Source organism: Vidua chalybeata, chromosome 14 (assembly GCF_026979565.1).
Source record: "Vidua chalybeata isolate OUT-0048 chromosome 14, bVidCha1 merged haplotype, whole genome shotgun sequence".
NCBI classification, from domain to species: Eukaryota; Metazoa; Chordata; class Aves; order Passeriformes; family Viduidae; genus Vidua; species Vidua chalybeata.
Window position 1 is genome coordinate 2,407,953 of NC_071543.1, and position 20,879 is coordinate 2,428,831.

The window sequence follows — 20,879 nt, forward strand, 5'->3', positions numbered from 1 at the left end:
GAAGAGTCAGGATTAAACGCTTAAATATTAGGAAATGCCAGAATTTACTGTGCAAATTTCCTTCCCTTCCCAAAGTTCTGTGCATAACAAAAATGTCTTTAGCAACTGTGCTTGGTTTTTTTTTTTAATCCAGAGAGTGCTCATTACAAGCAGAAGTTATGGATGTGACTGGGGCCAAATCAGATTTATGTAGTAATGGATCTTGTTTTGTTCCAGCATTTGGAGGATATGTGAACTATTGGGTAGAGTGTTGTGAGGAGGGAGATGATGATGAAGGTGGTTAAGTGTGGCCCAGGAAGGCTGGATGTTAGAAATCAGTTGGGTATTAGCTGCTACTACTTCATACCCTAAACTTTTGTCCCTGCCAGACAGAGGTCACTTAAAACAGGAAGCAATACTTGCTTTATAGCCTTAATAATGTTCTTTATCCCCTCTGCTCTGGAACTGGATGTCTCCCTCCTTCCCACTGCCAGCAGGAGAGTCACGGAGAGCTCAGGAGAGCCAGCCTGCCTGCTCTTGTTCCAAGAGTGGAGCAGCAATCCCAGGGGAAGCTCTGCTCCCTGACAGCCCTGGAGTGGCTGGGCAGGAGCAGCCAGGTCAGCACTGAGCTGGGAGGGGACGGCTGCAGCACACGGGGCCCTTCGGCGGGCACGCGGAGAAACTGGCACTGCAGCACGCTCAGCTGCTTTTGGAATAGCACATGTGCATCAGGCTGCCAGTCTGAGTGCAGAGTCTGCACTCACTGGGGCTGCCAGAGCAGGGAAAGCTCTGCCAAGATCTCCAAGCTGCTATTTTCCATGGCTTTATCACTTGGGCAAAGTTGGTCAAGAGTAGAAGGTGGGCAGTATCCAAGCTCCAGCAGAAATGTCACCCTCCTTCCGCATCTCAGGTTCCTCCCTCACAACAGGGAATGCCTGTAATATTTTAGAGAAGTTGTTTCAGGTACTTAAAAAGGCCAAAAACGTTGTCCGCTTCCATTTTGTATTTCCTTCTTCACATTTGGAAATGGCTGGATGATTTTCCCTGCAATTTACTCAGTTCTGCAGAGGTCAAATATCCAGCATTGAATTCTCTAAGTGATTCAGTTTTTTCAAAGTATAGAAGTAAACTGTTTGGTTTTCCCCAAAACTGAAGTTTAAGGATAAAGAGGTTGCAGTGCTAGTAGTCTTCTGTTAGAAATCACAAATAATCCTCATAAGTGTCCTGTAATTATACTTCCTACTCAGAAGCATCTTATGAAAGCCTGCCGTTCCTAAATTTTTGAAGCAACTTCATACAAGAATCATTCAATCACTGAACTGCAAACTTTCCCTTCCATTTCCAAGACTGGTGGATTGGAGCAGGTGCCAATAGGTTGCAGGTCTTTAGGCTTTATATTCCACAGTTCCCAAACTTGAGAGATGGGAATTCTCATCAGAACTTGGATCAAATAGGATTTTTGTCTGTGCTTCCATGATGCCAGATTTAATACTTTGTTTCTTATGTCAAGATGTGTGAGAGAAAATACTTGTAGTAAATTCTTAGAGATCAGCAAAAATGCACTAATGATATTATCTCTGCATGCAGTTGCACTTGCAGTGCTTCAGTATTTCTTCACCAACAACAAGGCTCCCAGGGACTGAACTAAAAGGGATTTCTAAATTATTTCTGTAAAATTTATGCCACACAATGGCATGTCTTTTCTGTTATGCAGCAGTTTGTCTCTGGAAGTCACAGTTCTCTCTGTCCAGGCTTGTGAAACATAAACAATGCTGTGATATGCAATGTGAAGAACTTCTGATGTTCCTTGCATTTCAATGGACTCCTTTAATTTCTCTCCATAGGTAAAAGTAGAGAACCTAAAGGAAGTCCAGCTTCAATGGAGAACAACAGGGACGAGGTAGGAATAAAAATGCTTTTGAATTTTACTTGCATGTCTAGTGCACAGTGCCTGAGTTCACTCTGTTGCTTTTGCAATAAATACTTCAATAATACTGTCAGAAGCACCCATTAATGTCATCCCCCTTCACCCTGTTACTCAGATAACACTAGGTACTTAGTTGTTCTTTATATGCTTCCTTTTTGAAAAAAAAACAGAAATGGACACACTGGATCTATGTTAAACTGAGCAGAAATTTTTCATGTGGTGTTTTACTTCTCTCTGTTCTCCTATTGGAAACATTCTGGTGGACAAGATCTTAACATTGTAGAGAAAACACAAGTGCCAGTGTCAGGCCTTAGTTTGCCTTTACTGCTGTAAATTCAGGTATTTTCAACTGCCCAGACCTAGCTGTGATCTGAGTGCAAAGACAATTGAAAAAATCAGTTTTGCTCTGAAGGCAGCTGGTGCTTTCTGGCCCATGAGCCACGTACCAAGAGTGTTCTGCTGGCAGTTTGTGGGTGCAGGCTGCTGCTACTCCTGAGTGCCAGGGCCCTCTGCAAGGCTGTGTTGGACAAGGGGATGGTTTCTTCACGTAGCAAGAAGAGCATTCCCAACCCTGTGTGAGCTGCTGACTTCTGACCTGAAACTCCAGAGATTCAGTTGAACTGAACTGGCATGACTGTTGAAATTGTCACTTGTAGTTACTGCTTTTTCTGCTGCTCTTTTAAATTATATTTTTATAAGGGCACTGGTGATTTTCTGAGTTGTTTCTAATTAATGCAAGAAACTGTTTTTTGAAAGTTCCCTTGGATATAAATGTGTTGACTTTTATATTTTTTTCTTGTTCCTAGGGAAGTAGTTCTTCGGAAAGAACCAAATCCTTAGGATCATCCCGTTCCAAAAGGTTGGTTTGGAAAATAAAACCAAATAATTTAGTTTTTGGGTGTGGGAAGCTATAGAAAAGTGGGTGCACTGTGTCAAATATTTTTGGTCCACACCAGTATAAATCCATGAAGTTATGGAGTGCTGGTAAAACAAATGCCTCATCATACACGTAAAATTTAAACCATTTCTAAGGTGAAAGGTTAAGATGCTAAAGCTTGATTATTATTTACAAAGACAAGATTATTCCATATCTTCAGGACAAAGGAGTTTTTACAAGAGTTCCTTTAGTCTTGCTATTTGTACATGTAGGATTCTTCCAAAAATGTAATTTGGGTCATACAGAAAAAAAGGTTTTATGTCCTTCACTATTGGGAGAGTGCAGCATCAGACTGCTGTTGAGTTGTCCTGTGCAGAAACTGCCATTTGCTGTATCCCTGCTTTTTTCTTTTTCCTTCTTTGATCTAAAAAGTATGGAGTGAATTGTTTACAAACTGCTTGAACCTACAGGAAACAAATTATTTGTGTCCCAAGTAAGAGCAGACTTAGTCCAGTCAAACTCCTCCTCATCTGCTCTCAGCTGGTGCTCACTCAAATTCTGTCCTCTGTGATTTTTATTAAATCCCACTGAACAGTGCAGGGAGTTGAGCTTTCAACAGCTACCTTAGTACTGCTCTTTAGAAGTCTGTATCTCTTTTCACTCTCCTTTTTAGCAAAGTTGCTTTATTTTACCATGTCTGCTGGAATTAATATTCTTCAGTCTCCTTTTTATGTTTGTCTTGATGCCATATTTGCAAGTGTGATTTTATATTTGGCTTTAGTTTCTCCCTCATCTTTTGAATCCAGTGTCCTGCTGAACTCTTTTCATTTATATACTTTTTTTAGTCCTGTTTTTTTGCTTCTGGTCTTATCACTAAAGGGATTTTCGCTCATCCATTTATCATACTGTACCTTATATTGACAAAACCAGTATCCTGCAGGAGTTTATGCATTGCCTTCAGACTACTCAAAAATTTGCTCCATATTTTGTATTATTTTCTCCCCATCCTGACATAGTAAATTCATTCTTTTTCATGGATTCAGTTTTAAACTGTTTGTGTGGAATTCTATCAGCTGATCCTTTTGTTCAGTAGTCGGCTTTTAAATTTTTTTCTGCATTTCCTTCATTTTCTTGCAAGAATCTCTTCTGCCAAGATGATTTTTGTAATTTGCTAATATCTTTGTGTTCTCTTTGTGCTGCCTCTTAAACGTGGAATGATGGATAAAATTCATTCACCTGTGCTTCATTTAGACTTATTTCCTGGAATTGTGACTTCCTTAAAAATACATCACACCTTGATTTTACAACAAAAAGATTTTATTAGTATATACTTCTATTCCACATGGGAGGGGAGAAATCCTATTCCAAGCCAGAAAATTATCCTACAATTGTATAGTAATAACTTGGAGCGTCCCAGCTCATAATGTCTTTAATTAGTTTAAAATAATTTCATTTTTCACAGTTCATGTGGTGTTTTGCCTGCAAAGCTTACCTGAATTGCAGTTTGTACTGTTTGTCAGAGCATGGGGTTTTTTTCTGTCTATGCAGGAAACCTACAGTTGTAACAAAATATGTTGGGTCAGATGATGAACAAATAGTAGATGAAACTGTAAATGAAGATATTTCAAATGAGAACTCAGAGAATGATGTAGATATGCAAAGCTTGCCTAAAGGTAGGTCGTGGGTGGTTTTTTTTTTTCTTTTTTTTTTTTTTTTTTTTTTTGCTTCTGAATTCAGCAAATTAGCCAAGATTATGATGCAGCATAAATAATTCACTAGAATGCACATGTATCAGTAAAATGCCTCTTGAAGGTCCTGTTGATTTTCTGCCCACAAAAACTGAGCACTTTCAGTTTGGAACCCAGCAGACTTTAATCTGTGGGTGCACAAGGATGTGCTGGTGGCTTAATTTCAAATGCCTGCTGACATCTGTATAAAACCATCACAAAACCAGGGAAATTATTTATTCTGTTGTTTTGCAGGAGTCTCAAGCTCTGTCACGTGGAGGTCTGTTCTGTCTTTGGGTTTATTAGCAATTAGATCAGCAAAAGCAAAACTAACTCTGGGGGAAAATGCCATTATTGGATCTATTTTTAAGCTCCTTTTAGAAGCAGTTAATACTGTACACCTGCATCCCTCTACTCTTAGCTGCAGTGTGAGTTGGATTCATCTCCTCCATTTCTTACCTATGAAAGTTATGGGAAAAATTGCTGCTGTTCACTGTAGGAGTAGCAGTATTGAGAGCAGTCCCTCTAAAATGATTTTTTCAGAATATTAGATTATTTTCAGTGTCCTCACAACAAAGCTGGGCCCTTAAATAGGAAAGATGTGTTTTTTCCTTTATGTAATTTTGATTAGTACTTTATTTAAATGAAAATGTCAGATTTTGAATCTTGTTAAAGACAAAACAGGGTTTATTGTATTGCTTTTTTTGTATTTCAAACTGAAGATGAGGGAAACCGAATAGAAGGGGCAAAGAGAGAAGAGCACAGGGTTTTGAGGGGTTTAAGTGATGTCCTTTATTGGTATCAAGTTCCTGTCCTGCAACCCCAGCAGTGTGACAGTCCTGTCCTGCACATGCCACAGCAGAGCAGAAAGAGCAGAATTTGCTCCTCAGCCCATTCAGTCCTTGGCTTCTGTCCTACAGCTACAACACAGATACAGTTTGAAATGTGTGGTGTTGGTTTTGGGTTTTTGTTTTTTTTTTTTTTTTTCTGTGAACATCTGTGCATTCAAAACTTCGTTGCGTTTTAGTCAGCAGATTACAATTTTTTTTTTTTGTTGGCTTTGTTAATCAGAACTTTTGCACTTCACTTGGATGTGTAATGGTTTCCAATTTCTAAATAAAATTATTCTAGGTACAGTGGTTGTACAGCCTGAGCCAGTGCTGAATGAAGACAAAGATGATTTTAAAGGGCCTGAATTTAGAAGCAGAAATACCGTTAAAATGAAACCTGAAGCTCCCAAAAAGCGTGGAGGTAAATACAATTTAAAACATCTGTTGAAACGGGTTTAAATTGTTGCTTATGACCACATTTGGTGCATCTAAAAATTGTCTATATTTCTGATAAATTATCCTAAAAATACCTCCACTCTTCTGGCTTTTTGTTCATTAAGGATTTTAGCTGATAGAAATTAGCCTCCATTGCTGCCCCTGCAATGCAGCAGTGAAAGCTAAGATTAGTTCCTGTTAAACTCCTTATTTTCAATAGGTATAGGATGCTACATTAGGTGCAGTTGCTTGGTTGCAATCAGGTGTTACAGGTATTCCTTTTTTAATGGAATTGATGCAGGAACGTTCACTGACTGACCAGGAAAGCAACCATGTTTGAGCAGGGACATTATGGGCAGATTATCCATCAGTGAGCTAAGAAAAATCCTAAGCCCTCAAACAATACAAAGACTTCTTTCTTTTGCTTTGAAATTGTGGGAAATTCCCTACCAGTGGGCCCTTCTAAGGATTACCTTTGAAAAGCTACTGTGTCAGCTGGTTTTCCATAGCTGCTGTTAAAACTGAGAAGTTAGGTAGATTATAATACTAACAGAAATTAATTTCTCTCTTTTTTTTTTTCCCCAAAAGCAAAGGAGAGGAGGGAGGATTATGTATAATATAGCAAATAAGAAGGTAGATATTTTTGTTAACCCTTAGCTCACATACCTCCAGCAGTAGCCAGGGTATTCATACAAACAGCTCTTGCACACACTCTTCATCCAACCCATTGTATCATTTGAGATCCTTGCTCTCCCTTAAAGTAATCTATGGAGTGCTGTTTCTGTGGGTGAAGGGGAGTGAAACGTGACTGTGTGGAAATGTGCTTGTGCATACACCTGGGCTCGTGTGGTGTCAGTGACATTTGGAGCATTGATGTTTTCTCTAAATTTCGAACTTCGGAAGTCGGTTCTGTTTTATTCATGCAAGATGTCCTGTTCATATAAAAATGCTTTTTCCATTTGTGCTTGTAACAATTTCACATATGGTCCAGCAGAACTCTTCAGGGGTACAGTGTTAAAAAGATAAGACACTTGTGCTTGAGCTTTGTGGCCTGTGTCTGTATCCCCAGGACAGTTTGTATCACCTGCCCTTCCAGCTTTTTTAATCTCCATCCCTAGGGAATTTGCAGGCCTTCCTTTGTATATCTAGACTGGTTACTCATGTACTATGCCTGACATATATATATATATATATTTTTAATATTTGCATTTGTAGTAGGCATTATATGTCCTGTGTGTATTAGAAATAGAGGTAGAAGCAGAACTCTTGCCTTTCTAGCATGCAAATGCTCTTACGTAAGACTGTAAGAGGCATTGTGTCCTTATTTTCAAGTTTTGTGTCTGCAGTGTGGTTGTGGTTGTATTTTTGCTAATACATTTAGTTAGGAATGTTTTTAACCAAGTAGTCTCTCAGTACTAATGAATTAGTGGTAGTTTAATTTCTTGGGCTCATCATCATTTCTAGTAGTAACATGTTTTACAAAGGCTTGCCTCATAAATTCTCTCTTTTCCTGGTGCCAGCTTGCAGGTTTGAGGAAGGAGGCCATAGTGCTTCCCCTTGGTTGTGGAAAAGAGGAAGTGGTTCAGGGCTTGGCAGGGAATACCATGTTCTCCCTGGGTTGGCTGGGCCCCTCAGTGATTCCTGCAGCAGTTTAAGGACTGTGGTGTGTGTCAGGCTGCAGAATGTGGGATTCTTTCCCAAGGAGTGTGATGGGATGGGTGTGTTCACCCATGGTCACAGCAGCTTTGAAAGTGGGGTTTGAGCTGCTTTGGAGCTCCTGAGAGGGGCTTGCAGGTCCACAGGGTCTGCAGGATGTGCAGTCAGGAATGGCTGGAGGGTACAAACACATCCTGTGTCCAGAATTCCACTGAATTATGCGCGTGGATCAGATGTTTCATTGCTCCCTGAGCCATCTAAGGTTGTGCTTCAGCAGCAGTTTGCTGGGAGCTTGTACTATGTCTTGAGAATGTTCATTCAGTTCCTTAACATGCTGGTGTTGGAGCTTGGTTCTGATTCTGGGGTAGTGATTATTTCATTAAAAAACCAAAAATACATAGTCTATACTCAGATCGTAATCATTAAATGCAACTGTTTGAGTTAATTTCCTTATTGACTTAATCACTGAGCATGACAGCAAAGGACAAGTCACAGTTCAGTGATCTCTTACCACACCTGTATCTGCTTGATCCCAAATTGGCCTTTTGGAAGTGCAGAACTTTCACCAATGATTTTCCTTTTTCTGCTTTGAAAACAAAAAGGTCTCTGAGTATTAATTTAGAGCCTGGCATGGGGTGGAGCCTGCCAGGCCCAAGTTCACCCCTTCTGAAGTGAAGTGGGGCATTGACATTAAAAAAAAAGCTTTTTTGACCAAATGTAGATGCAGCAGCAGAGTGGTGCTCACACCATGGGAGCAGTCAGCAACATGTGGAGGGCATGTGGATTACAGCAAAAGTGTAGTTTCAAAAAAACCCAAAACCCACCGGCGAGAAAGGAACAAAATGTGATAAAAGGTTTTTCAGTCACTATTACAAGGATTACTTGCATTTTCTGTTAGTTTTCTATGTTTTTCTTTGAGAAGCTAAAACTGTTTGTGAAAGAAACGCTATAATACAAACACAAATTGCAGTGATATTTGTTGAACAAAGATTAAATGGGGAACATTGTCCAGAATATCAGAGCTGCTCTGAAAGAACTTGAGTGATGACTCTAATTTAGGTGTGGTTTCATGAGGTGATGAGTTAACCCAACTTAAACCTCTCCAAGGGAAGGAATTGTATCTTGAGTCCAAGTGCAGCATAGAAATAGGGGGGAAATTCAGTCTTAAAATGGCAAATGGTTACAGAAAGATTGCTCTGGTGCTGGGTGGTGCAGAAACAAAGGCCTATGAAAAACCTGTCAGGCCAGAATATTGCAAGAAAATGCCATAGGTATATACAGATTTCTTAAATAAGAATGAAAACAATTAATGTGTTGTTTGTAATCCTCTCCATAGAAGAAGGACTCCATGGAATTGTGAGCTGTACAGCTTGTGGGCAGCAGGTGAACCATTTTCAAAAGGATTCAATCTATAGACACCCTACACTGAAAGTGCTTATTTGTAAGGTATGTGGTAAACAGTTCTGTTTGGTTTTGTTTCAAAATGTCATATTAGTTGGTTTGGGTGGGATTTTTGTGGGAATAATTCTTGTTCATTAGTCAACAAAGTTTTCAGTCATTAGCTGTTACAATTAAGGAAACTAAAAGGAGGGGGAAAAAAGGCAAATATACTTAATGAATTTATATTCCTTTTTTCTTATATCCCAGTTAAACTGGTGGTACTTTGTTATTTACTTCTACAGCTTTAAGGACATAATCTTAGTGAATTTTTAATGTAAAACGATCTGTCTGAAATTTCTGCCTACTCATAATGTATTTTAGGAACAGATTCAAGTCTGCATCTCCTGGTAAAGCATTCAATGTGAAACAGCACTGAAATAAGGAGCAGAAAAGCAGCTTCAAAGCCATCTCTGTTTCCGCTGGCTTCTGGACTGTTTTAAGTTATGGCAGCTTTGCAATGCTGGTCTAGTCCATAATCTGAGTCCTCAGCTGTGTGGCTTCCTGGTGGCTCCACACAGGCCCTGAGTTGGCAGCACAGGGAAGAGGTGGGACAGGGCAGGAAGGAAATGTCCCTGCCTCCTGCTGTGGAGACCTCTGTTAACTTCCAAAGAGCTGCAGAGATCTCTCTTGCATATTTCTATAGTGGTGAAGATTTTGTAATTATAAGATATTGCTAAAGATAGAGTTATGTGTTATAATGTACATGGTGCATTTCCCTGCTCTTCCTCCTCCTCCTCCCCAGTTCCTCAATAGTGTTACAGACTCAGCCATGCCTATCTAGGCTGGTTCTTCTCTGCATTCTGGCTTGTTTCTTTTACAAAATGTGCTTTACAAAAATCAGCTCACAAGGTGACCTTTTCCCATCTCCATTGGAGTCCCAGCTCGTGTTCTTGGCCTTGCAAACCCGTGTTCCTGCAGTGTGACCAGTGACCTGGGTCATTTTTGTAACCTGGTCAGGCTGTTGGGCTCAACAGCAGCTCTTGATTGTGAGCTCTGCTACAGGAATTACATCAAGGGTTGTTCCCCTTGATTTTCTCTGGTTTTACTTCATTGAACATGGCCTTACGTGAATGTGAGAGGGAGGAAGGGAAGCCCCTCATCTCCAGCTCTTCCACTATTTCTGTGCCTAGTTCTGCCCTTATTTTTCTTGGGCTTAGGTGAAAGTCCCAGGCCTGAGAAGCTGTTTTCCTTTGACTGTGAATATTCCATCAAGTGTCTAAGCATCAGATTTTACTGGGGTTTTATGTTGATTTTGGTTGTTTGGATGGTTTAGTTGAACAGATGTGCAAGTCTGTTCCAGATAATGGGGCATGATCATTGTCAGTTCAGGTGATGAAGCCTCTTCCGCATTCTGAATTTATTAATACCTGTTTAGAGCTACAAGTCTGGGAGAACATTCTTCAGTAACAGCTGGGAAAAAAATAACACAAAACCTTCAAAATTTGGTGTCAAAGATTCAGCAACTGGAGCCATCAGTTGACTCCTAGCTGAGTCATTTGTATTTTTTTATTACCATTACCAAAACTTCAAATGAAGGTGCTTTGTTTGCATCCGGAAATGGAATTATTGGATGTTAACATCATGATAAATGCTGCATACTTTTTAATCTAAAGCCTTATTAGACTTTAGATCTTATTAGGCTTTTAATCTAAAGCCTTATTATGGCATCACATGGTAACATAAGGAGCATCCAGCTGAAAATTGTAATTTATGTGGGATTAATTGTGTCAGGGAGGATGTGGTGTTGATTTACTTTGGAAATAGGTGGAAGAAACATTCAGACTGGAGAGAAGTATTCAGCTGATGTTCTAAAATACACAAATACGCAGCCATCAAACAAAAGCCTATTTAATTTTCAAACAGACCTTGAGCCATATAAATAAGTCATGGTTTGGGATTATGGAAGATGTTTTTTAGATTTAAACAAATGTAAAAGGTTTAGAATGCTGAAGACCTTACAGTTGCTGCTTTTGCTGGCTTGCTTCTAATGCATGCTGAAATCTAATGAATTGCTGAAGCCCAGTTGAGATTTAATTAAGAATTCCTTGTCCTCTCTCTTTCTTTACAGACTTGCTACAAATATTACATGAGTGATGACATCAGTCGTGATTCTGATGGGATGGATGAACAGTGTAGGTAAGTGTGCAAAATGTGCAGTGTGTGCAAAAAGTGCAGTGTGTGCAAAATGGAAAGTGTACAAAAACTGAAGTAACACCCAGCGCTCTACTGGTTTGGAGATCTTTTTTCTTGCAGTTGTGACATTGTTGATTCAGCTCTTATGTACTTGTCTTTACTTGTCAATAATTATTTGTCAACAAGAAATACTGAACCTCAGGATTTTTTTAACTGTTTGATTGTTTTAGTAATGAACAGGAAAACATTTTTAAAGAAATATAATAACAAATACTTGTAAGGTATCACATTTCTAGTTAAATAACATGCCACCTTCCTAACACCTTAAAGATGGGGATAGAATCTGACATTCTAAACTTTATGAGCCAGAGAAACTCAGTTCTCCGGATGCATCTCCCACTTTTGAAATACCAAAGAGCTTCTCTGTCCTAATGTCAAATATCTAAATGTGTAATTCAGTAAAAATTGTGCAGTCTGTGGTTTCTATGAGCTTTTTGTCCACCACTTCTCAGTCTTTGTGTACTGCAGTAGTAATATATTAGTTAAGACTAGAAAGACAGAAGCTTATTAATTTTGCTGTAAAATAAATCACAGATTTTCAGAAGAAACATGAAAAATAAGTTTTAATTAATTTTTTTCTCTTGTTTAAAGAAATCAGTGCTGAAATTCTGTGTAAAAATTGCTGACCATTTCAGCTTTGTGAGCTGTTAATATAAAACATGAATTTTCTGACTTTGCAGTTCTCCACTGAGCTTTTCAGACACACTCTCAGTAACGGTTTCAAGTAACGGATATCTGTTCATCACCTGAATTTTTAAATTTGTGAACTTAATAATATATCACCTTGTTGGCGTGGAGACAAAACTCTTACCTTTCTCAATCTCATTGCAGGTGGTGTGCTGAAGGTGGAAATTTGATTTGCTGTGACTTTTGCCATAACGCCTTCTGTAAAAAGTGCATTTTGCGCAACCTGGGCCGAAAGGAGCTCTCGACTATCCTGGATGAAAATAACCAGTGGCACTGCTATATTTGCCACCCAGAGCCTTTGTTGGACTTGGTCACTGCGTGTGACAGTGTCTTTGAAAATTTAGAACAGTTACTTCAACAAAACAAAAAAAAGATGAAAGTTGAAAATGAAAAAAGTAAAATATATGACCACACAGTAAAGTGTTCTCCAAAGAGAAATAATGCAAATTGTAATGGGGAAGAAAAAAAATTAGATAATTCATATTCAGGTTCACTAACATACTCTTATAAAGCACTAATGGTGCCAAAAGACTTGCTTAAGAAAACAAAAAAACTGATTGAAACTACAACAAATCTGAATTCTAGCTTTGTAAGCTTTCTGAAAAATGCTGCAGAAAATGTAGAAATAAGCCCAGCTGTGCAACTGTGCCAGCTGAAAGCTTTTAAATCTGTGCTGAGTGACATGAAAAAAGCTCATCTGTCACTAGAAGAAGGCCTGAACCTGGAGATTCAAGCATTGAATGTTAAAATCAAAGATAAAAATACCAAAGAGAAAAAACCCGAGGTTAGGTCAGAAAAAAATGAGTTGAAAAAAGATGAAGGAAAGGAACATGTGGCATTACAAGAGCATGACGCCACACAGACAGAGAAAAAAGTCGTGTCGGAGCAGCCTGACAATGAGCCCATGGATCAAAGCGTTCCCTCAGTGGAACAGACAGATAACAAGGCAGCTCCTGGGGAAGAGAAAAAGTCTGGCAGAAATGAAGAACCACAGTATGAGCCCAACAGTACAGAGGCTTTAGACATGGATATTGTGTCCATCCCCTCATCCGTTCCTGAAGATATTTTTGAGACTCTGGAATCTGCTATGGAGATTCAGATGCCGTCAGATGAGCAGGACAGTGGAAACACAGCAGCAGATCATGAGGCTCCAAATACAAATACAAAAGTGAACACTCCTGTGAAAGATACCAAAGGCGGTACCAAGTTAAAATCGTCGGCTAAAGGAACAAAAGAACTGATTGTAAAATTGACTCCGGTTTCCCTTTCAGAATCCACTGTTAAAGCTGAAGATCAAGACAACAGCCTAGCAAAGGAGAGCAAAGACGTTGATGCATCTGAAGACGTTGATGCATCTGAAGACGTTGATGCATCTAAAGACATCGATGCATCTAAAGACATTGATCCATCTCAACCTAGGGCAGCAGATTCTGATTCTGGAAAACAAAACCACAATGTTGGCAGTGAGCCCTCCATGGAGAACGACACTGTGCCTGTGGAGGACTCGGATCTCCGGAGGTCTCCACGTGTCAAGACCACCCCGCTGAGGCGTCCTACGGACATCAGCCCCCTGACATCCAATTCAGAAGAGGACAGCAATGACACAAGCAATATGAAACAGAAGAGGAAACCATCCAAGCAACCCAGGAGGAAAAACGATAAAAGAAATACTTCTGACAGTGCTGCTGATGGTCCCAGTCCTAACAAACTTTCTAAATCCAAAAAGCCATATGACTTAGATCACAGCTCAGACTCTGATGAGGTGCCAACTGTCCTTAAAGAAGCAGGGATGATGAGTCGCAGCTCCTCAGACAGTGAGAGCAACAGTGAAGCGCCAGCAAAGAATCAGAAGACTTCGGATTTTCAAAAGAGTCAACCAGTAAAGGATGAAAATGGGAAACGAAAAAGGAAGAGTTCCAGCTCTGGTTCAGATTTAGATGCTAAAAGAGGCAAATCACCTAAAAATGCTGCTGCCGCTAAAAAGAAACGACAAAACTACTCTGATTCTTCAAACTATGATTCTGAGTTGGAAAAAGAGATACAAATGTTGAGTAAAATTGAGGCTGCAAAGAAATCAAAGAAAAAATTCTCAAAAAAAGATGATAGTTATGATTCCTCTGAAGAAGAGCAGAGGAAAAAGGTAAGCAGTAAAAGAAAGGTAAATCTGAAGAAGAAGAGAGATAAATCTTCTGAAGATGATGATGCTGAGAAGTCTTCTCCAGAGAAGGAAATTAATCACTCTCCTAAAGACAAAAAAATGGGTAAGAGGTCAGCTGCTAAGGACAAGACAAGCAGAGACTCAAAAGAAAAATCTGCAAAGGGAAAACGTGATGAGTCATCTGATGCTGAGAAGTCTTCACTGGAAAAAGAGGAGAGTCCTGAAGTTAAGAAGAAGGAGGATTCGAAAAAGAAAAAGGCACAGGATGATTCTTCTTCTGAGAGTACTGAGAAATCGGCAAAGAAAGAGCACAAATTGGAGTCTTCAAAAGACATACTCAAGAACAAAAAGGGATCAGAAAGCAAAGCAAAGCAATCCGAAAAATTGAAAAAGAAAGGTTTCAAGAAAGAACAAGATGATTCCTCTTCTGATCTTGATAAGTCATCTCCAGAGAAAGGAAGTAGCAATTCTTCTGAAAATGACAAAATTAAAAAGGAGCCTGTGTTTACAGAAAAGAGAAAGTTAAGAGAGAGAGTAGCTAAAAGAGTACACATTGATTTATCCTCTGATACTGAGAAATCTCCCCAAAAAGAGGAGAGTTCTGATGATGATGCCATGCGGCATAAAAAACGAACTGAAACGAAAGAAAAGAAGAAAATAAGCCACAAAAAGAAGATTTCTAAGAAAGAACAGAATGACTCATCCTCTTCTGATGAGGAGTCTTATGAAGACACTAAGAAAAAGGTTAAAAGAGGATCAGTAAAAGAAAATAAAAAGGGCAACTTAAAAAAGAAAGTGGCAAAAAAGAAGGTGGTTGTCACTTCCTCTTCCCCGTCTGATAAGGAAGGAAATGATGATGAGAATTCCACAGGCGATGGAAGCAGCGACGAGCAGAAGATCAGGCCCGTGACCGAAAGCTTGATGCTGTCTGCTGATGCAGGATTTTGTCAGTCATCAGGTGTGCAAAATTTGTTCATTTGGGTGACATTCAATAATCTAGAAGCACAAAACACTCATCAGTTGGTAATTATACATTTAAATGTTTGCAGCCTGGCGGGTTTTCTGATATGGATTTGGAAGCACATGTTGTAAAGTTCTCTTCCAGGCAAACTATCCTGTGGCTGTGAGATTCCACAATTTCAGTTTGTGCAGCTTGTGCCTTGAGGAAAAAAAAATGATGTCACTGTAAATGGAGGTGCTTTGGAAACTCCAGACATTATTTACAACAGGTACTGCCTTGCAGTCAAGGTTTCCAAAGCGTGGCCCTTGGCTCACCTACCCTGGGATTACGTAGCAGAAGCTGGTTTGGAAGGAGTAGATAACGTGAACTCAAATTTGTCACCTCCTGTCTGTGCACTGGAGGTGATGCTGGAGACCTGTGGTATTGTAATACACATTTAAAAATCAAGTAGATGATTTTTGTGCCTCACAAGAGCCATGTAGGCTTAGAACAGCCACTTAAAAATCTGCCATTGTTTTCATATGTTGTGTCTCTGTGCAGATAATACTGGCACTTGTAGGGCTTTTCAGTAAGTGCTGCATTAACAGTGTTTTCTCTAGTGATGTCACTGCTGGGGGAGATTGCAGATAATTCGTGGTTTGCATAGTAAGGAATTGGTTTTTTTGCATGTGGTCACTGCCACAGCCATTAAAACTCTCCTATAGACAGGTAATTGATGGCACTCAGAGTTTTCAGCACCACTGGGCCATCAGTGAAAAATGCCTTAAAATGGAACTGCTCCTGTACAGTTCATGGACTTGGCATTGAAATGGCCCAAGAGGAGAAAGGTGGTTTTAATATTTCAGAAGGTGTCTGAGGCATTGGGAGCTGTTTCATTTGCAGGTCACAATGGAAAGATTGGGTCATTATTGGAGAGTTGGATAGCAGGGTACAAACTGAACAAGATTGTGGTGTGGCATGATTGACAGGAGAGTTAGACTGAGAGACAAGTGGCTTGGTTTAGACTGGAGACAGAATGCAAAAAATGGGGTGTCTGAATTTCTGTCTGCAAATCACCTCACAGGCAGTTTTAGAGGGGGGCTGAGCTGGATGTGTGCCCAAAGGATGAGAGGCAGTGGATACAGCATTTATCAAGGAAAACTGATACAGATCCTGGAAGTATTCTTACACTGAGCATGGTGAAAGCTTGGAACTGGTTGCCCTCTTGAACTTCAGAATCTTTGTCCTTGGAAATGCTCAAAACTTGGCTGGCCAAGACCCTGAGGTAACTGACCTGACTTTGGAGTTAGCTTTGCTTTGAGGATGGAGTTGGAGTAGAGCATGTCCAGATGTCTCTTTCAGCTTTAGTTATCATTTGATTCTGTGAAATTCTGCCTATGTTAGTGTATTTCCAGAGGAGAAGAATGTGGCCTTTGTCTGCAGTTTGCTTTTGGTTTAATAGGTGAATTAATAAAATAGTCTGTTCTGTGTCTGAATAAGCTGTGTATTGTAGATTGATCATTGAATGAGACTTAGGATCTGGTTTAACCAACAGGATACTTTTATTTATCTACATGGGGACTTTCTGTGATCACCTTGGAGTGTGCCCCTTACAGCCTAGTTGTAGTCCAGTGCTCCAGTCCCCACAGATAGAAAATAAATAGAAATTATCAGTGCGGGGATCTCAGCTCATTAGGATTGCGAGGTTTCTTTCTCTTAATTTCACTACCTAGCAGATTTGTCTGACTTGCATGCAAGATAAAAAAGAGAGAAAAGGAAGGAGAGAGGCCTGGGAATGTGCTAGAAACAATCCAAATTCCTCAGTCCAGCCAGGAGAGTGCAGAGGAGCTCCAGGGCAGGACTCACACTGTGCTGTTGCTTCTCTGCCACGTGTCCTACCCTGTTGGTCTTGATGTCCTTTGTACATGAGACAGTGCCATGTAATGCAGCTGAGTTTGGATATTTGCAGTAAGGATAGCATGTGGAATTCTCAAAATACAACTCTTTACACACACTCATAGTGTGAAAGCAAAAATAGGAAAGGTTGATGTTCTCCAGTACTTCTCTCCTGGCAGCAGGGCAACCCGTGGGCTTGGGAAGCAGTTCTGTCCTGTATTTGTTTGTGCCTTCTTTTCAGTTTGCACAAACTCACTCGTGGAGCTTCTGACAGAGCAAATAACTTCTTAGGGAACTTATTTCTGGTTTCTGAATAGAGTATTTAGTCTTTTATGTTTTGGTGTAAAATCCCAGATTCACAGTATGTAATTACGAATGAGTTGCAAGTTGTGTGTAGTAGCGAGCAGAACTGAAGAAACTAGATTTATTTTTATTTGTCAAGACAGGTAACGGGTAGAAAAGTGGTATCACCAAGCTGTTTTTAAATGGGGATTGTTGATGGAGACACAGTTCATGTGTTGTGTTGTTTATTGTGCTGTCATGTATAATTTATTGTTGTATTTACGCGTATTAAGTGTTTTCTGTTGGGCTTTTTTTCAGGAGATGAGGGAGATGCTCTATCAAGGACTATCCCAATGGAGGAGGATGAAGATGATGATGATGACGACCCTGAGAATAGGTATGATACCCTCCGTAAGGACTTAAAAACGATTAGAACACAGCCTAGGTGTGGGTACAAGCCGGCGCAACGGAGGAGCAAGCAGGTGGTAAAAAGCACGGCTGCCTACCCGGTAAAGACTCGCTCACGGGCCTCCTGCAAGTGTGAACACGGGGCCAGCAAACAGAGGCCCAGAGCCAGGAATGCAAAGCAAATGTTTAGAAGTGGTAGCTGACACACCTGGCTAGGGGGAATTCCAAAAGCACAGCAGCGCTGTCCCACTGGGGTTCCGGGTGCACGTGGGAGGTTGGTGGCGAGGATCTTGCAGGCAGGTCCAAAGCTGCTGTGCTAAATGTGAACTTCAGCTAGTTGTGGGGAGTAGAAGGGGACAGTTTGCATCTGTGCAGTATGCAGCGCTGCAATATTTTCAGAATGAATTTGGTTATTACTGTTGCTTAATATGCTTTTTTAATTGAAACGCCTTTTCTCAATAAAGAGAAAGCACAAATGTGGGGAAAACCATATTAGGTATTTTCAGCTGTTAATTGAACTGAGTTTTAATCCACTAAAAAGTACCTGAAGCGACTAATGTGAGTTAAGGCCATGATTCTACAAGCACTGTGCATAGGCTCAACTGGTATCAAAGAGACTAATTATATATTTTAAGTCTTTGCATAGATATTTTCAGAATTGTGGCTTATATGTACTGCTTCAGTTTGGAATTGAATAAAAAAGAATCACTGTAAGATACAGTTAGCTAAGATGTGTCATACTTTACCAGTACCATTGTAGCTATCAAAATCAGCCTGGCTAGAAATGTAAAAGCTTCATTTCCTAAATGCACAACATGAAATGTCACTCAACTCCGAGCCACAAGTTCTTTTTGGAAGTTACTGTAGTTAGACTGAAGAGCTGCTCAACAAATTTTTATACAGTGTTTCAGAAACTGATTTTTTTTTGTTGTTTTGGCCATGTAGCATGTGTGGGACCAGTTGCTGGTGGAGTCTTTTTCTGCTTCTGAGCCTTACTAGTTTAGAATATTGTTTCACAGAGTTGTATGTTTGATATGTGGCTGAAGTAAATTTTAAAAACACTGTCTTATATCCTTTACGGACCTCAGTTTGGCATCAAAATGCCGCTGCTGAATTAGTTCTTGTGTGTTTTCAGTCATCAAATTTAACCCAGTAATTCAGCTCTTTAAAGAAAGATGCTTTTTAGGGACTTGACAGCACAGGGTCATAAGCAGAACATGTAAACTTTGGTATAACAAGATTTTTTAAAATCATCTTTTAATTTCAGTCCTGTTTTAATTTTTTTTTCTTCTTTTTTTTTTTTTTTTTTTTTTTGTTGTTGTGAGTTTCTGGTTGATAACTGAACCAATACACTTTTGTCAGGAGTTCAGTATTTACTGCACAAACGTTTCTGACAGAACTCAGTCATGGTCTAATGTAAGAGTATTGGGAAATAAATGAACCTAAATTGATAACAAACAGTAATATAAATTCGGGCTTTAAAAATCAGTTTCTGTACTTTGTTTTGAAGCTGCCTCTTTGTTAAATTTTCATTTAGGGGACCTTTTGAACATCTGTTTATGAGATGGGGAGGTATTTTGTCAATAAACAGTGTTGTCAACCTTCAGACATGTTAACTGGTAATGCAGTCTGACTTTACCATCATCCTGTGTTGTACTTGGCACCAAAATCAGAGCTAAAAATTGTAAAAAGATGGAACAAATTTCGAGAAATTAAAAACTTGTTCTTCTGTTTACTCAACACCAAGTGTTTAAATAGTTTACCTACTGATTTAGAAAAGTTGCCTATTTTCTTCCAGGCCAAAGAGGGTACCTGGTACCTGCTGGGTGTTTGTAGTGTGGGAACTCTCCTGTTTGCAAGTCTCTAGTTTAGATGTTCTGTTATTTGCATACCTGGGGATGTGCATGACATGAATATTAAGAGCCTTGAAATCATCTTTTTGCCAAAATGCAATATCCAAGTGGGTCATACTATGCTATACAGTGCTGTATGCTTTCATCTTCTGTTGTGTAACTATTATTGGTCCTTCTGATCTTTTCAATGGTACTGTTTGATATGTTTGCAGTAGTTCTGTTTATTAAGAAGTTAATAGTGTATAAAATGCAGAATGCCTTTAAGTATTTGATGGTTACAATAAATTTTTGTAAAACGTTTTTCTTGTCCAAGCATTTAATTTAATCCAACTCTGACAGCTTGAAAATCAGCCTCTTCCAACAAAGACAGCACAGTATTTAGAACAAGGTGTTTGGCAGTTTTCACTCATTTTTTTAGACATGTATGACATTTCATCCAAATATTAATGTCTTAAGGTATATTTTAAAGGGTTCTGAATTTTCTCATAGTATCCTGAAGGCCCATTTAAGCCAGTAGTGTTGTAGCTGGAATTCTGGTGGCTTTTATTAGCCACATCCCACCATCCTTCCCCACCCAAGGGCTTGTTTTGGGCAACCTTATTTCTACATAGAATTAGTAGGTATTTATGAACACTGAGTGTGAGTTGATGTAATCAAATTGGTAATAAAACATCACAATCGTGAACTAAAACGTAAAATCATGGCTTTTTAAGAAAAAAGATTTTTACAGTGGCAGGATTGTCTCACCAAGATTTTGAACAATGTCATTGTATTGGCACTGTAAAATTCTTGAGCAAGAATGGTGCAAATTACCATGGGGGCTTAACTCCACATCATGAGAGGCTGCACCTGCTGTTCCAGTTCTGCTGCAAAGTCTGAAGGAGCTTTTAAAGTAGTCCTGCAGTGTAACCAAGCAACCCCTGGGTAATTTCCAGTCTGTCTCTTGTGAAAACTGTTTTCTTTTAGCACGACTTAAAAATCCATAGTAATCAATTCATTGTTTAGAAATGTGTTCTGCTGGGTTGTTCTGACAAAGGGGAAATATCTTTAAACCCAGTTGATACAAATTTGTGCATATGTGCTATTACTTTATTCTAGAGTTGGTTTTGCGTGTCCTGGTTGAGGTTGCAGCCCCATTCTGTGAGGCACTGGATAAATGTGTGTTGGGAGAGTGCCCTTCATACAAATGTCACCATAAGTTTAGATAAGATGGAGTGGGGCAACTTGACATGCTCTCAAGGTCACAGCAGATCAGTGCAGGAATGAGTAAAATGCAGGGATTTTTTAATATTATTTTATTTTTTACTTTATTTTTTTACTGCCTGAAACCCTGTGCTGGAGGTCATTTGGCTCTCTGTGCCTCTTAATTAAACCCATTGCTGGTGCTCAACTGTTACATCTGAATGGCCAAGAATCTTTTATGTCATTGACCTGAGTAAATATTACAGTCCATTTTGATTTCCATGGTTTTCTCTGGAAGGATATGAGGGAGGGAATTTTCACACTATCATAGCTTGTTTTTCTTGCTGCTATTAATGCAGATAATAAAATGTTAAAGCTACCATGTGAAGTTTCTTAGCTGAGAAACCTG

At 39.5% G+C, this 20,879-nt stretch overlaps 1 protein-coding gene across 5 annotated transcripts in view; it reads left to right on the top strand.

Moving 5' to 3' along the window:
- Nucleotides 1-20,879, top strand: part of ATRX (ATRX chromatin remodeler) — a 70,122-nt gene that overhangs the window by 14,743 nt on the left and 34,500 nt on the right. For 4 of the 5 annotated variants that reach the window (XM_053956138.1, XM_053956134.1, XM_053956137.1 and 1 more), the window contains 8 exons: nucleotides 1,824-1,879; nucleotides 2,713-2,765; nucleotides 4,332-4,456; nucleotides 5,642-5,761; nucleotides 8,768-8,877; nucleotides 10,940-11,007; nucleotides 11,896-14,867; nucleotides 17,346-17,424. In XM_053956138.1, the coding sequence (XP_053812113.1) occupies nucleotides 1,824-1,879; nucleotides 2,713-2,765; nucleotides 4,332-4,456; nucleotides 5,642-5,761; nucleotides 8,768-8,877; nucleotides 10,940-11,007; nucleotides 11,896-14,867; nucleotides 17,346-17,424 (3,583 nt within the window). The remainder of the gene's footprint in view (nucleotides 1-1,823; nucleotides 1,880-2,712; nucleotides 2,766-4,331; nucleotides 4,457-5,641; nucleotides 5,762-8,767; nucleotides 8,878-10,939; nucleotides 11,008-11,895; nucleotides 14,868-17,345; nucleotides 17,425-20,879) is intronic. The other variant, XM_053956135.1, reaches the window with a different exon arrangement.